General features: G+C 35.9%; 1 protein-coding gene across 3 annotated transcripts in view; it reads left to right on the top strand.

Annotated features, from left to right (window-relative positions):
• Positions 1–15313, top strand: part of NCOA2 (nuclear receptor coactivator 2) — a 184329-nt gene that overhangs the window by 101534 nt on the left and 67482 nt on the right. For all 3 annotated transcript variants that reach the window (XM_027638543.1, XM_027638545.1, XM_027638544.1), the window contains exons 4-5: positions 6364–6465; positions 7308–7480. In XM_027638543.1, the coding sequence (XP_027494344.1) occupies positions 6383–6465; positions 7308–7480 (256 nt within the window). In that variant the 5' untranslated portion in view covers positions 6364–6382. The remainder of the gene's footprint in view (positions 1–6363; positions 6466–7307; positions 7481–15313) is intronic.

Here is a 15313-nt window from a genome sequence, read left to right as displayed (position 1 = left end):
ACAACCTCACAGGAAAAAAGGGGTAACTATAATGTCTGCATGTTTGAGTAAACAATTAACCACAGAAGTATGAGCTGTTTTTATTTTTTAAATGAGAGAGAGAAAATTTTTGCCAAACTTTTCACTGACTGGTAGTATTTTTGGTCAGTAAACAGTATTTTTTGTGTTTGTTACTCAATAAAATACTGACTTTAATAAACTGTTTCTGTATGTATCAGTTGTATATACACTGCTTGTATGTGTTGATGGGATGGAAGCATGGCAGTATAGTACTGCTACCTGATTGTCCACTATATGGTACTTTACGTTTTGTTTGCTACTTTTCAGGTTGAAATAGCAGCTTTGAAGGTGTAATCCTCATTTATTCTTTAACTGCATTTGTTAGGCTTATAATAAATCTGACAGTTTAAAAGGCCTTGTTTGGAAGATGGCCTGCTCTGATAAGAGATAAAATGCACATTATCTTCTTCTACAGTGACTCTGGATGATTAGCTCAATTCACTGATGCTGAGAATCAGTGTTGGAAGGCTTACTCTGCATGCTGTGTTCCTTCATGGCGTTTGAGGAGTAGAAGAGATGTTACAGATTCACACAATTTGTGTGTGATATTTGTGCTGAATATTTTCTCATCTCCCACTTCAGGGGCCTCTCTTTTTCTTTCTCTTTTGAAAGATGAATGTTTACTATTGCTTTATAATTAGGTTAAGTCGCTCTGTGTACTTCAGCTTTGAGCAGTTGCTGGTGGAGGATGTAAAGGAGGATGTTCCATCACAAGAGCAGAGACTATTGTTTTATTACTGATAACAAAAAAATAATTTAAGCATGTTTCAGGCTCTATTGTTTCAGTCTCCCAACATCTGGTAAAAACTGGTTAGATGTCAATGAATGTAATTACTAACGTATACTATCCTAGAGTTTTTAAATTTAATTTTCCAGTGGTTTTGATTTACATTTAACAGTTAGAATAATGAGGCAGTGATTTTGTCTACAAGTATTTTGAATGCTTAGGCCTATGGCAGTGAAATGGAGAGAGAAGGAAAATACACCTCTGGTCCTAAATGTAAAGAGAAAGAAAGTATTAAGTTACCTGAGATGTCCTGTTGGAATGGGTCATCTGTTGGAGACTAAAATTAGTTCTTTAGGTATTTTTAGTAATAATAATTCTGCTCCTCTAATTATCTCCTTCCTTGTAGGAAAATGCTGCAGTGAGTATATTTATCTTTCCATTGCTCTCTTGCTCATTCATGCCCAGTGGAATTGAAGCTTGAGTAGCATCTGAGTCAGCATTAGAAGTTCAGCTCTTAGTTATTGTTGCAGTTTTATTAGTTTGTTTGGGGTTTTGGTTTGGTTTTTGGTTTGATTTTTTTGGGGGGGAGGGGGGAAGTGTGTGTGTTTTTTTTGGTTAAGAGAAATAGAAAAAATCTTAATATATGTTGAGAAGAAAAATCTGCTACCACCACTGAAGACAAAATACTAATTCTACAGTGGGACATTATGTTTGTATTTTGGAGTGCAGTACAGCTCTCAAACAATTTACACAATGAAAAAGGGAGTGCCTGGTCTTCCATGTGAGTTCACTCTGCAAGACGTGCATTCAAATTCAAGTTTGTAAGACATTTTCTTTCAAAATAAAATTGATTTAGTTCAGTATCTGACATATCATGATGCTATTTTTTTCATTATCAAACATTTTTTCTCTCTCTCCTCAAAAACAGTGATTACTGCTGGTTTTGTTTTTACTGATTCCCAATTTGGTTAATCCTTTTTTTTGTATCATGCTAAACAACCCTTACCTACATTTTTTGATTTTTGTATCAGAAGACATATGATAGAGCTGATACAACGCTTCCATTTCTTCTAAAGCATTAAATGGATTGAAATGTTCCATTTCTTTATCTTTCTTCTTTCTGAAAATTCCTACAGAGATGTATAAAAAGATCAGAGGAGCAGGATGTGTACTGCTTTCTAATCTACGGTAGTTCCCTTAAGGGGAAGTTTACTGGAGTAAAACTTTGAGTCTCTGACTTGTCATTTTACTTGCAGTGGCTTTAGTTTTGATTTGTAATGTTTCTTGGAAAAATTCAGACTTCAAATTTGGGAGTTTCATTTTTTGCTCTGAGAAATTATCTGAGTGGTTCAGGAACTTAAGAATATTTAGAACAACTTTAAAAGTTCCTCAATTATCCTTTTAAAATATTGATGTTATGAATTTTTGTGCATTACAAAACCGTAATAACCAAGAAATTCTAATACAGATAAATTATTGGGTACGGAGGGAGTTAGGGCAGAACCTAAAAAGCATTATATGCAGTTTAGCTGCTCCTGACCTGCAGATGTTTATTTCTCTGTCTAAAATTCATCTGTTAGTTCAATCAAAATCCATGAGATTTTTCACTTGTTGCTTGGAAGTTTCCTAGGATTCCTTGGTACTGTATGTGCCCGGAAGTACTTTCTTCTGAAAAACTTGGGTTTAGTTCCTTGCTTCTGCCACATTAATTTTGTAGAGGTACCTAAACCTTCTAGAGATCTTCATCTAGCAGTATGCATAGCTCTTCAATGTAAATTAGCTCATGGAAAAAAATCAAAACAGCTGCTTTCTTTTTAAAAGACATGAGGAAGCTGGGAGAGTGCTCACCTCTTTGACTCGACTTGTTAGAGTCATTGGTGAGAGAGGCTACACTCCTCAGCCTGAGGGGTTCAAACCTCAATCCCTGTATTTTAAGACAGTGTTTGAACTACTTACTTGTGAGTTTAGTGGTATGGCCTACACATCTAAATATTCCCACACTGCAAGAGTTAATCAACCTTGCCCTCTTTGCTTCATAAACATCCAGTTTTGGCAGGCAGATAGCCTACTACACACACAGGAGGCTGTCCCATGTGGTGATAAATATAGGCTTGAAAGCCCTCTATGAAGAGGGAACTGTATCTCCATCACCCAGTTTCTGGCTGCTTTAATTGGTAGATAGTATTGTTGAATAGTCTATCCACAGCTTCTAAAAGTTGATTCCTCCTCATTTCTCCTAACTTGGGAGTGGATTTCAGTTTCTGAATCCCAAGAGAATAGCAGAACTTGAACTATCCTGGTCAGCCCCTAAATTCTTAGAGAGACAGTTTGGGGGGCGCATCCTTTTAATTTTAGTACCTTGTACTAGATACAGGAAAGTGACTCGTAGCCTCTGAGATTTTGTAGATTGTTTAATATTGTCTGTCCAGCTCTCCAGTTTCCAAGACACCTAACTCTGGATTTTGCATTCTGCTCTGGAACACAGGCACCAACAGCACAGGAACTGCACAGCCTATACAGGTCTTTGAGGTATAGAACATGATTTTTAATTAAGACATAAGGGAGAATAGAGAGCAAACATGTTAGTAGGTGGTAGATTTCTGGAAATAAATCATGATGAGTGAAAGAGAAATGGGTAACTCATTCTAAGAACAAACTGATAATGCTGCTGAGACAAAGATGTAATGGCCTGTTTAGTGCAAAGAAAATAAAATAAATACATAAATTATTTGTTTAGAACCACTTACTGTGTTTAATAAGGACAGAAGAAGGTGCTAGTTTCATAATTATGATACCACTTTGGTTCCCTTCAATACAAAAAGGATGAAGTTTAGAGTTTATGGTGGGAGATGAGTTTTAATGTGTCCTGCAAAGGCTGATAACGTAGGCCTAGTGGAATTCCTACAGGGTAGCATCTAGTGTGAATGCAAGAAGAATTGAGCTATGCATTGGTAGAGCTACTGGTTAAACTTTGGTTTCTGCAAAAATACAACTTCCCTCTGAAGTAAACCTGACAGAGTAGGTGGGAAAGCTGTCAGTAACTGTTACTATATGCTTTCTTGGGGAGGAAGAGGAATTGGAGGGGGATGTCCACTCTAAATGTTTACCTTTGTACTACTTGGAGGGCAAGAGGGGTGAGATGATGTCAATTGAATGTTTGACAGGCTTTCATTAATTGTTGTGCTTGCTTTTCTCAAGAAAAATAGTTAGCTGATCTACATTTCTCAGGTATTACTTGGGAAGCATAAGAAATGAAGGGATTTCACAGCCTAATTGTTCTTCTGAACTTTAGATCACCATCTGAGTTTGGCTCGGAGATCAGATCTGGGAATATACAGCTTTCATCATGCTCTGGTCAGTGAGAAATTTACACACTGGAATAGAGCCCCGGGGACAGTTCCAGCTCTCCTTGGACAGAGACGTGGAAATGTGGTCTCCTCACAGCTTCTCTTTAATTATTGTCACAGTTTCCTTCAATAACATCTTGCTTCTTCCTTGAAGCTCTGCTTGTGATAGTTAGGAAATTGCATATTTTCAAGAAAGTGCTTAGCTCCTAGTAGATGAATGTGTATTTCTGCTCCTATACTTGGATAAATTACGATGTGAATGTCTGCTGGGTCTGGAAATTCTTGAAAATATGTAGTTCTTAAGGAACAGTCAGTGTCACAGACCACACTGGAGACTGTGGTAGATGTTTCATGCTCTGCAGTACGGTTGGCGTTGGTGTGGCTCTGTGAATGCCCTGATGAAGTCACTGAGAGTTCTCCAGCAAGTTCAGAATGATGGAGGTTATGATGGTACATCTTCCCTTTGAGAGTTCAGCTGTGCTCCACCACAGAACTAGAGCCTTCTTATAGTGGTTTCTTCTCAAAATGATGGCAGCATGTATGTATGCGTAGGTATACGTATGCTTATATAGACTCAATAGAGAAAAAGATAATTCAGATACTTTTTAAATAGAATCTTACACCATCCATGTCAAAGACCATCTGGAAGCTATACGTTTTAGGCATCAAACAGTCTTTTTCACGGAACTTGACCAGTATCTAGAAAAAGGAAAACTACTCCACTTTCTTCTCAAACTGGTTAAAAATGTATTTTCAGCACAAATTAATGGTTTTTAATTTTTGTTTTTAATTTAGGAAAAAGTTAGGTGGTGATCACTCCTGAATTTGAGATGGCTCCAAATCTTCATTTCCTTACTCAGATTTCAAAGAGTAGCCTTTCTCAGCATCCCTGCAGAACTGCTTGGACCTTAATGTCTGGACTGTTTCTGCCAATATCTGCAATATTTTCACTCAGTCGGTTCACTGGGAAAACTAAGATTTCCAGAGTGACCATCTGATTACCAACACATAAACTGTCTGTTAGATTTTAAAAAATGTCTAAAAGAAAAAAAGAAGGGGACTGCATCTTTAATCCCCAGCGCTTCCCTCATTAAGTTCAGTGCACAGCTGACCAGGCCAGCAGAGGGAAGGGAGCTGGTAGGACAGAAATGAAGATCTTGAAGCAGGTGGTGAACTCCCTTGTTTTGATATCTGATTTCCACTTTATGCCAGTGTGAAGTGGTTGTAGAATTACAGGATCCAGCTCATATTTTAGCATGGTATGAATCACCTCCTGGGTACACTCACGTCCTTCGTGGCCCTCATGTTTATTTTTCTGATAATCCTGACCTATACAGGAGCTCTCTGAAATGTCTGGCAACATCTCTCTGCCATCATCCTTTCAAAACCGGCAGCAACTAGGCAGATGGCGAGCTGGGACTACCCTGTCTTGCATGAGCTTTTTGATTGTTTACATCATCTCCCTTGTCCTTTGTAATGGTGTTTTCTGCCTCCAGAATATTGGTACTTATTAAGGAGTGTGTAACCTGAGGTAGGCGAGTTTCATGTGCTTCTAAACTGCATAGGGCGACAGACAACCAGGAGCAGGGCAGGACTTCCACAGGCTGTTTATTGCACAAATTATTGCACAAATTGTCAAGCTTGATAGCTTGACAAGTTATTCTCCTTATGAGGTAGATTATATGTACAAAATATTTATCAGTTCCTCAGTGGTTTCTAGTGTTGACAGATGTTCTGTTTCTCCAATTTTGTACATGTACATGTGCAAGCATTATCTTCTGGTTTTTAACTAAAGCCGCTTGTGGTACCTTTTTATGTAGCTGGGACACATTTTATTTGATGTATTTCAATTCTGTTGTGTTTTTCTTGTTGTGTGGCACTATGGCTTTTCCTTTGTCTTTCCTCATTCAACCTTGCAAATTTGCCATGAAAATTCAGCAGTCCTGGCACAATACGTACTTATCTGTTCTTACACAACTGGTAACAATCAAAGAGATGATGATGCTTTGCTTACCCATCACAAATTTTCTTCCAAAGGACTTTTATGTAGCATTTTCTGGAGTCATAAAGACAGTGTTTTTGTTGGTACCTTTCAAACAAACTCTATTTCCAATCATAGATTTGCCAAGTAAAATCTGAGTTGATCATGGAATTGGAATCTTGGAAATGTGAACAGAGAACTCAGGAGTTTTTCCACCATAACCTTTTCTTGCTCTTTCTTCCTTTTAGTTGCTGATATGTGTTCAAGATGAGTGGGATGGGAGAAAATACCTCTGACCCATCCAGACCAGAGTCAAGAAAGCGCAAGGATCCCGATCAGCTTGGACCCAGGTTAGACCATTTACTTCTGAAGATGCTGAGTGAGAAAGAGTTCAAAAAATGTTAGATTTGTGTATATTTTTCAGTTAGAAAATGATGAACAACATTCCTGCAAAGAGAAGTCAGTGCCAAACTACTTCTGGGATGGGGACTATTCTCTCTTAGTATTATTTGTTTGTTTATTTTGAATCCAGTGTCATGCCAAAATGCAAAATTTTGGTGACAATTTAGGAGATATGAAAAAATCTTTTTTGGCTAGTCAGTTCAGGGAGTCTTCAGTCACTCATTGGCAATCTGAGATATATTTTTTTTTTACTACCTCTCTTGTACATTATAATCAAGGCCTTGAAAAATATTATTCAGTTTTACAGAAGTTGTATTGCTAACACAAAAAATCGTCTTTTCTTATGACTGCTATAAATTAACTTGGATGTAGGTAGTATGGGTTTCCTTGGTTTAACTTTTTAAGCTGTTTTATTTTTTCATACACCATCACTATACAATAGTCCTTGGATTCTCAGTACCATGGAGGGAATAAGTGTAAGTGTTCAAATCCACCCTAACGTCCCAGTTAATCTTGTGTTTTGAATTTCAAATCCAAAGTCTCTTTTGAAACAAAAACATGACTGCTGCAAAAAAATACGTAATGTCCTTTCTAGTGTTCCTTTCCTTGTTCCAGAGGAAACCTTTTCTGATTGAGAAAAACTTGTAAGTTATATTTCTGTAGTGAGAGAGGGCAGTTTTGTCTCTGATTTTCTTAAACTACTGTCAAACCTTTTGAAATCATCTTTGAGCTGGCCAGAAGGCAGGCAAACTGACATTAAAGACAAGATTTTTGTAAACTCCTCTTTCAGCCCTAAAAGAAGCACTGAGAAACGCAATCGTGAGCAAGAGAATAAATATATAGAAGAACTTGCAGAGCTGATTTTTGCAAATTTTAATGATATTGACAACTTTCACTTTAAACCTGACAAATGTGCAATCTTGAAAGAAACTGTGAAGCAAATTCGTCAAATAAAAGAACAAGGTAAGAAGACTAATTACTTGACTTGGAATATTTTGTATTGATTATGATTTTATTTTTGGCAAACCTGATAGTCAATTCAGCTTTTCTTTAGCAGATTCCCCAGTTTTTCATTGATCAGTAACGAAAAATGCTGTAATGTCACGTGAACGGAATGTGTTAAGTGTCATATTCAGTATTTTAAAAATAAGCTTCACCGAAAATTGCTTAGAAAGAGAGAAAATTAATGTCTGATATGTGTATCTAATGGAATTGAAATAACCTGTGCTTTCACAAAAGTTAAACTAACAGATGGCTTTGGGGCAAATAAAAGACTACTTACATACTCAAACATGGATGATGAATCCATGGAGAAGAGGAATAATCTAGGAGAGTGGGGTATGTAAATGCTCTGCATACCCCTTTTTGCTTTTTTTTGTTGGTATGAATAGATATTGTGGACTAAATTATCTGCGTCCTTTAAATGATGACATCATATCCTTGACTACAATAGATTTGAAACTATTCTAATCTCTAGATAGGGTTCTGTTATAAATGTAAACCAGAGAACGTGACAGTTTTCTTCCTGTTCTTTGTCTAGAAGATTAGTTTTGTATTTCTTTTCTTTTGATATATTTCCTATTCAAAGAGAAAACCCAAATCTTCCAGAAGCTTTAAATTTTTGGAAGTGGGTTTTGTGGCACAGGTCTGTCTGGGCAGGCATGAATAGCACTGCAGGTGTTTGGGGCAGATTCAAATTCTTAAAGTGGGTGCATATAATTTTTCTTTTAATGTAGAAGGATCTCTTTGTGAACTGTGTTTAGAGCGATTCCTTTGGTTTTCAAACACTTTATACATCTTTCAGTTTTTCAGTATTCTCTGATTTCTGTGGTAAAATATTGCTTCCTTTTCCATGCTGTATGTATGAAGTTACAAAGCGGAGATTACATGTTGCATACATATTGATTTCTAAAACAAGTATATAAGTAAATTTCCAGTTTTAGACATTAGTCTATTCAAAGCTAAGTGGAAAGTGTCAAATTACGTCAGCTACCTCCAAAGTGGTTCTGATTAATCTTAGAGAGTGTTCCTATTTCTTAGCTTGTTCTCTTCTTATTCCTATTAGGTTGCTATGATTTTTAAAGTGGATATTCTAGTGATGTTGCCATGCCCCATAATAGAGGTATACTTATTAACCTGGGACAATGTCCATCGTTGTCTTGCACCTTGCTGGCTTTTGAGATACTCTTTTCCCCTAATTTTCTTCATCCTTTTCTCAAATTTATTTTTAAATTATTGTTTTGCTGTCGCCAAGAGACACGTACACCTTATCTTAGCCTGAGAAAGGGATAAGGACAAAAAAATTTGTTTTCTTGGGTAGTGGGTGCACAAATTAAAATCTGCTAGTCTACTTGATCATTCTGTTAGCAGTTCTTGAAAATCTAGTTTGAAAATCTGGCTCTAGGTAATCGTAACTTTGTCAAATCCAGGGTTTCGTTGTTCAGTTCAATATCATATTGTTATAAAATATTCACACTCGTCAGGCCAGGTTACATGTAAGTTATTGAAGTCATCATGGGTGAGAATTGTACCAAAGGTGAATGTGCACTTTAAGATCATAAAGTCTTATTGCAAAAGTGACTGAATATACAATTCTAAACACAGACTGAATGCTATGAATTTATTTCAAGAAGTAGAAGTAGTTTGCCATCCTTGAGCAATAAAGACACTAAATTACTCTTTATGATGTTGATTTGTTACACAAGGTTCTGCAGTTGATAATAGTTAGATGTTCTAGTAACTGTTTGGGTGTTTGCATGAAGGTTGTAGCTGGTACAGGTTGACTTTAAGCCTCTTTAGGGGCATTACGAAATACTGGGACCTTCAAGGTGGTCATTAATAGCATCTCAGGATCTAGATGCAAAGATGAGAATGCTTGAAATTATTCCTTTAAACTGATTAAAGGTTTGATACCTATTCCTACATAGAAGCTAATTCTGTTGTAAAAGCAAATTTTAAAGGCTTTTCCATTTAAGAAAAATTAAAATGACAGCATTCTCTGAAATGCAGTATTGTTTTGGAACAGGAATTTCATCAACAAATATGTTTCATATAGTAAACATCCAAACTGCATGAACAGTACAGTACACCTGTACTTTTGTTGAACACCACAAAAAACCTGACATAGTCAATGCAAACAGGTTGAAGACCTAGTGACACTATTACTATTGTTCTCTCAGGTTTTATAGGTAGTTTATCACCTCACATTAGGAATCCTGTACTTATATATATTCATCATTTAAATTATTAACTTTTAGGTTGCTCCAAATCTTTTCCACTGCCAAGACCTGTTAGAAGACCTTTACAATGGTCAAACACTTGTATTATGTATTTCTAAAACAAAAAATCATTAAAATAATACTATACTTGCACAAAGTACCATGAAACTCAGGTTAAAAATAATATTTTCTTACAGTTAAGATGTTTTTTTGATTTTTAGTGATATACACAATACCTGTAGGAGAATGAAAACTAAATGAATGTCCTGAAACTCTGGAGTGATTCTACACTAACATGGATAAATTAAGATGGCTCAGTTTTCGCACAGTGGGTTTGCTCTGCATTTCTTCCGAGGCATACTAGATTAAAACAGTGAAAACTTAATCTACAGTTTTATTATACTGAAGGTTTAGTAAAGAGTTTGGGCTTTTTAAAATAAATACTAAAAATTCTTCACTACTTTTCTTTTTTATCTATAAATAGAATTGCACATGAAGGTCTAATTACTTATGAAATCACAGTCTGTTATAAATACCTAGCAAAACCACAAGTTTTATAGCTGCTACTGAGATTTGACAACAAGACTTTATTCTAGATTCTAGGAAGGAAAACAAGGAAGGGTGAAATGCAGATTGATGTTCATTTCCCATGTCAAGCTTGCTGGGCTGGTAGCTGAAAAAAGTAATAGATTTTTGCTTTAATAATACTCTATAATTTAGTATAATGTTATCCTGAACTATTTGATATGCAAATGTATATTTGCAATACTTTATCTGTTATCTTAACATCATTTCTCACAGTATATACTTCAAAGATTCCTAAGTTGTGGTATGTTAGAGATTCAGTTTATTACAATTTGAAAGCAAGCTATAAATATATGCGTAGAGCTGAATTCATTAAAAGAATTAAAGATATTTGGTAGATGTAACCATTGCATGCAGTTTTAATCTGGGATTTGAAATGTTTCCTTTACAAAATTTTCTACTGAGGGCTTTAATCATATTGTCTTACACTGATTGGATAGAGATTTGAGAATGTCCAGAGGAGATGAAAAATTATGATTTTAGCATGAAGATGAAACAGAAGTTATATTCATGTAAATCTTAAGTGGATATTTCTAGTGGGGATTTGAGACTTGTGTTTCAAGCACTTTGGAAAACATTCAGTTTTTTATTTATAGTATAAAAGTGATATGAAATGGTGATTTTATGGTTGGGTTACATGGTCATGGAAGCATAAGCTCTCCTTTTATTTTCAATCTATGCTAAGTTACTTTAAAGGAGTAATAGCCATATATGTTGCAGGTGTGTTCATAATGTACACAGATGTGTACAAGCACAGAAGTTCTGATTTGCACGTGCTTAATTTAAAAAGCTTGCTTTAGGCAAGTCTGAAGACCACTGGGAATAAACATTCCTTTATATGCCAGACACCCAAGGAACTATAAAGCCATTTCATTGTAATTAAGAAGTAAGTTTAGTAAAATAGTATCTGATTGATTTTAGGATCCTGCCTTATTTTAAGAAGAAACTTCAGCACTTAAGACATTCATTTCACTTGTATAACTACTGTTAAAAATGTTTTCTCATATCTGAAGACAACAAAATCCTGATAGCAAATAAAAGAAATCTGAATTTTCTTCTTCCTTAGTTGACAATCAGTTGAACTGTTTGACATCAATCTCATTTGATTTTATTCCAACAGTAGTCCTTTTCCTTGTCATCTGCCTGACTCCTCTCATTACGTTAGTGGGTTTTTTTTGTCATTATTTTTTGATTTGTCTCTATTTTGCTTTCTTTTTTTTTTTTCCTTTTTTTTTCCCCTTTAGGGTATAGAGCAGGTTATAAAAATTAAATCCTTGCCCTTAGTTTAAAGCTTCTTTTATCTGTCATGCTAGCCTCTGTCTCGGCAGGTAAATAACTCACATTTTAAAGCAGACTATTTTTTACACTTCACTGTTTGAACATCTCCTGGTTCAGGCTTTGAGACTTCCTTTTCTTCATTATCTAGTTGTGCTTTTTCTCTGTTCTTTGAATATCAGCAATGCAGTAGGTACAGAGGGTACTGAAGATCACCTTGAGCTTTTCCAGCAGTTTCTCTAGCTAAGCAGTCTCCTCTGACCCCTTCAGTTGGAGTGCTGAAGAATGTGTCCTGACATCAAGTACAAGACATGTTTTGGGTTTTTTCTCAAGTCACCTGAGTACCTTTTATTAAACTCTAGGTCTCCATCTCTTATTTCTCTCCTTCTACTCTCCGTACCTGTATTCTGTAGCCTTTTTTAAGATGGCATCCACCTGTCTCATTTAGATTCACATATGGTGAGATATAACCTACAGTGCTAAAGTATCCTCAAATGTGATTTTGTGTCACTTCAGTTTTCCTGCAGAGTCCAGTTTTCATGTGTCACCGGTTTCTGAAGAGGTTTTATGTTCTGTAGATCAGCTTTTCAGTAGTTCAGGGAAGGAATATCAGGGTGGTGAATATCAGTCTAGCTATTAATGTACACTTTAGAGTTGACAGATCTAGTTTTCAGAATAGCCTTAAAAGACAGACCTTGGACAGAATGAATCACTATGTGAAAGCTAAATAATGTTGAGAGAAGAAGTACTTGATGAAGAGAGACATTCAGGAGCTGTGGAACCTGTATGAACTTTTAAAGAAGGCTTGTTGTTAATCATATTTGTCTTCTTTTTCTGGTTTCGCATTTGATAGCAAAACCAGTTTTTGCTTCCCTGTAGCAGTACTAAGTAATCACAGGGTCACTCCAGCAGATAGTCTATTGTTGCCTCCAGCACCAGTATGCAAGTAAAAGTGCTTGCTAAAGGAAAACAACCTGGCCTTAAAGCTGTAATGAGGTATTGCTTTGGCTGCTGCTACTTTGAATTTGTCAGATCTGAATTTAGATCTATATTTCACAAGGTATTTAAGCAACTGCCTAACTTTAAGCAGATGAGTAATCCCTGTTAAGTCAGTGGAACTACTTAAAGGTTTAAAATTATGTGCATAAATATCTTGCCAAATCAGGATATTAAAACAAGAGCATATGCAGATTTTTTGTTTGTTGGGTTTTGTTTTGCAAATATTTTACTGGGTCAATGTTACTGTAATTATATTTTTATATTAATCATGTTTGAGATGAACTATTTAAATTTTATACCAATTTTTAATTTATTTTTTCTAAGGAATTCTGCATGGCTATTATTATTTGTATATGCTGTACTTTCAGCCTGATAGGATTTTAAGACTGAATTAAGTGTCAGAGGAATTTGTGCTGTGAAGTCAAGGAATTTATGCAGAGTATTTACAAAAAAAAAAAAAATCTATTACTGAATTTGCTTTGCTCTCTCCCCTACCTACAGCTGAGAGTGATGCAGTGAGAGTGTCTTTGATCTTCCTCTGTACATGGTAAAGCTTTTTGGCTGAATATCCAGTTTATGTTGACTTTATTATTTGCATGCCTCCAGAGAGCTACTGATTCCCTGAAGAATTTAAACTTGTTTTAGATAGTGCGGACTATCACTTTCTTTTCTGACTCTGATGAAAAGTAGTTGTTAACCAGCAGACCCATCAACTGGGAAACTTTGTGGAGTTTGCTTATTTTACTGCAGTTGCGTATCATGCAGAATAGTTGGCTTAGACCTTATCTACACATAAGGCATTTTAACTATACTAATAGTTTCCTGTGGAAACAGTGTTATAATTTAATTAATATTACTTATGAAAGAAGTAGCTGAAGGTATCTTTACGACTTATAGCTGTGTCTGCACTGGGCTCAAACTATTAAGATTAAGGGATATTTCAGACTATAGTGGAGAAGGCTCTGGGGAGACCTTATTGCAGCCTTTCAATATATAAAGGGGACTTGGAAGAAAGATCAAGAGGGACTTTTTTCTGAGACCTGTGGTGCCAAGACAAGGGGCAATGGTTTTAAGCTAAAAGAAAGTAGATATAGCTTGGACATAAGGAAGGAATTTTTTACAATGAAGGTCAGTGAGGCACTGGAACAGGTTTCCCAGGGAAGTTGTAGATACACCATCCCTGGAAGTATTCAAGGCCAGGTTGAATACAGCTTTGAGCAACCTGGTCTAGTGAAAGATGTCCCTCCCCATGGCAGGAGGGGTGGACTAAGTGATCTTTAAATCCTCCTTTCAACCCAAATTAGTCTGTGATTCTATGATTCTCTTGCTTCAAGAAAACAGACAAAAATAATCGTCAAACTGATAATCAGAATTGTGAAACCAGTGTAAAGTCTAGGTACTTATACTTGAACTTTGCCGATGGTGGATGACTTCTGTTCTAGAGAAAATTTCCTTGAAGTTTTAGACCAGAAATGTCAGCTTCGACTCCAAGTTATGGCTCAAAGTTGAAGAGAAACTAAATGTTATTCTTAGCTGTTAAGATAGTGGCCTTTTTCAAGTAGAAATAGTCATTATTGGCAGGTGGTACAGGAAAACTTTCTTGTTTACTTTGCATCCTACTTGTATTCTGCTTTTCTTTGATCTTTATTTTGTTTTCTTTTGTAACTTCTAAATGACCAAGAGAAAAAATAGAATTCAAACTTGCAGAGCATGGTTGTTTACTTTATATTCTGTAGCTGCAAAAATGATTGTGGTGTAAGTGGTTGTGATCTATAATACCAATGCTGGGGAATGCTATAAAGGATTGAGCTGCTTCTCTTATATTTAACCTGATTTGGGGCGTGTGCATCAAGTGTTCCCTGTTTTTCTTCCCAGGAATATTTTCATTAAAGTTTTGGTTTAGTTACTTCAATATGTAATGATCACATAATGATCTATGTACTCCTGAGAGTGTAAAAAAATGCCTTGAATAAGAGGAATGGAGACATCACTTCTTGAAAACTGGAATTTTGAAAGCTGTCTTCTTTCAGATAAATGTATTGTTCTCAGACTTCATTTTAATTGTCACTGAACACTTTAAACCTCAAAGCTTTACAAGTTTGTTTTGGGTTTTTTTGCATTTTATCATGTAATCTCTTATTAACTGTAAACATCATAAATTCATTTAGAATTTTAATTTGAGGGAAAAATAAAATACAGAAATACAGACTGACAGCCAGCCCTCCACAATATGAACTAAGCACCTCTCTTTAGAGGTGCCTGGTCAGGAACAAATACTGAGTTTAGGTGCTAAAAAACAAATACTGAGCTTAGGTGTTAAGGAAGGATTAGAGCCTTCTGCTTCGAGTCTTAATGATTGTGTTTGTAGTCTCTTGCAGCTGGAACGTTTGCATCTAAAAGGTACTGGCTGTAGAACAGCACATCTTGCTATGTGATTTAGGTTAGTGAATGCAACATACTAATCTCAGCAGCATGTAAAGCAAGTAAAATTAATTCGCTGAGAGTAGCGATGATCCTTCAGTCAAGATCATCTATTATGGCTTTTGTTACATAGCTTTTACCCTTTCTTTTTAAAGACTGCAGTCTGAAAAGGAATAATCTAATATTTACACACAACAGGATGCAATGCCTTTCACACCATGTTTGAATCCTGAAAACCTGTGGATTCACAGCACATGGAAGAGGTATTGATGAAAGGCTCCTCTGTGTTCAAACTAAA

This window comes from Corapipo altera, unplaced genomic scaffold (assembly GCF_003945725.1).
Source record: "Corapipo altera isolate COAL_440 unplaced genomic scaffold, ASM394572v1 49, whole genome shotgun sequence".
In the NCBI taxonomy this organism is placed as follows: domain Eukaryota; kingdom Metazoa; phylum Chordata; class Aves; order Passeriformes; family Pipridae; genus Corapipo; species Corapipo altera.
The sequence above is the reverse complement of the archived record's forward strand: the minus strand, read 5'-3'. Positions and strand labels throughout refer to the sequence as shown.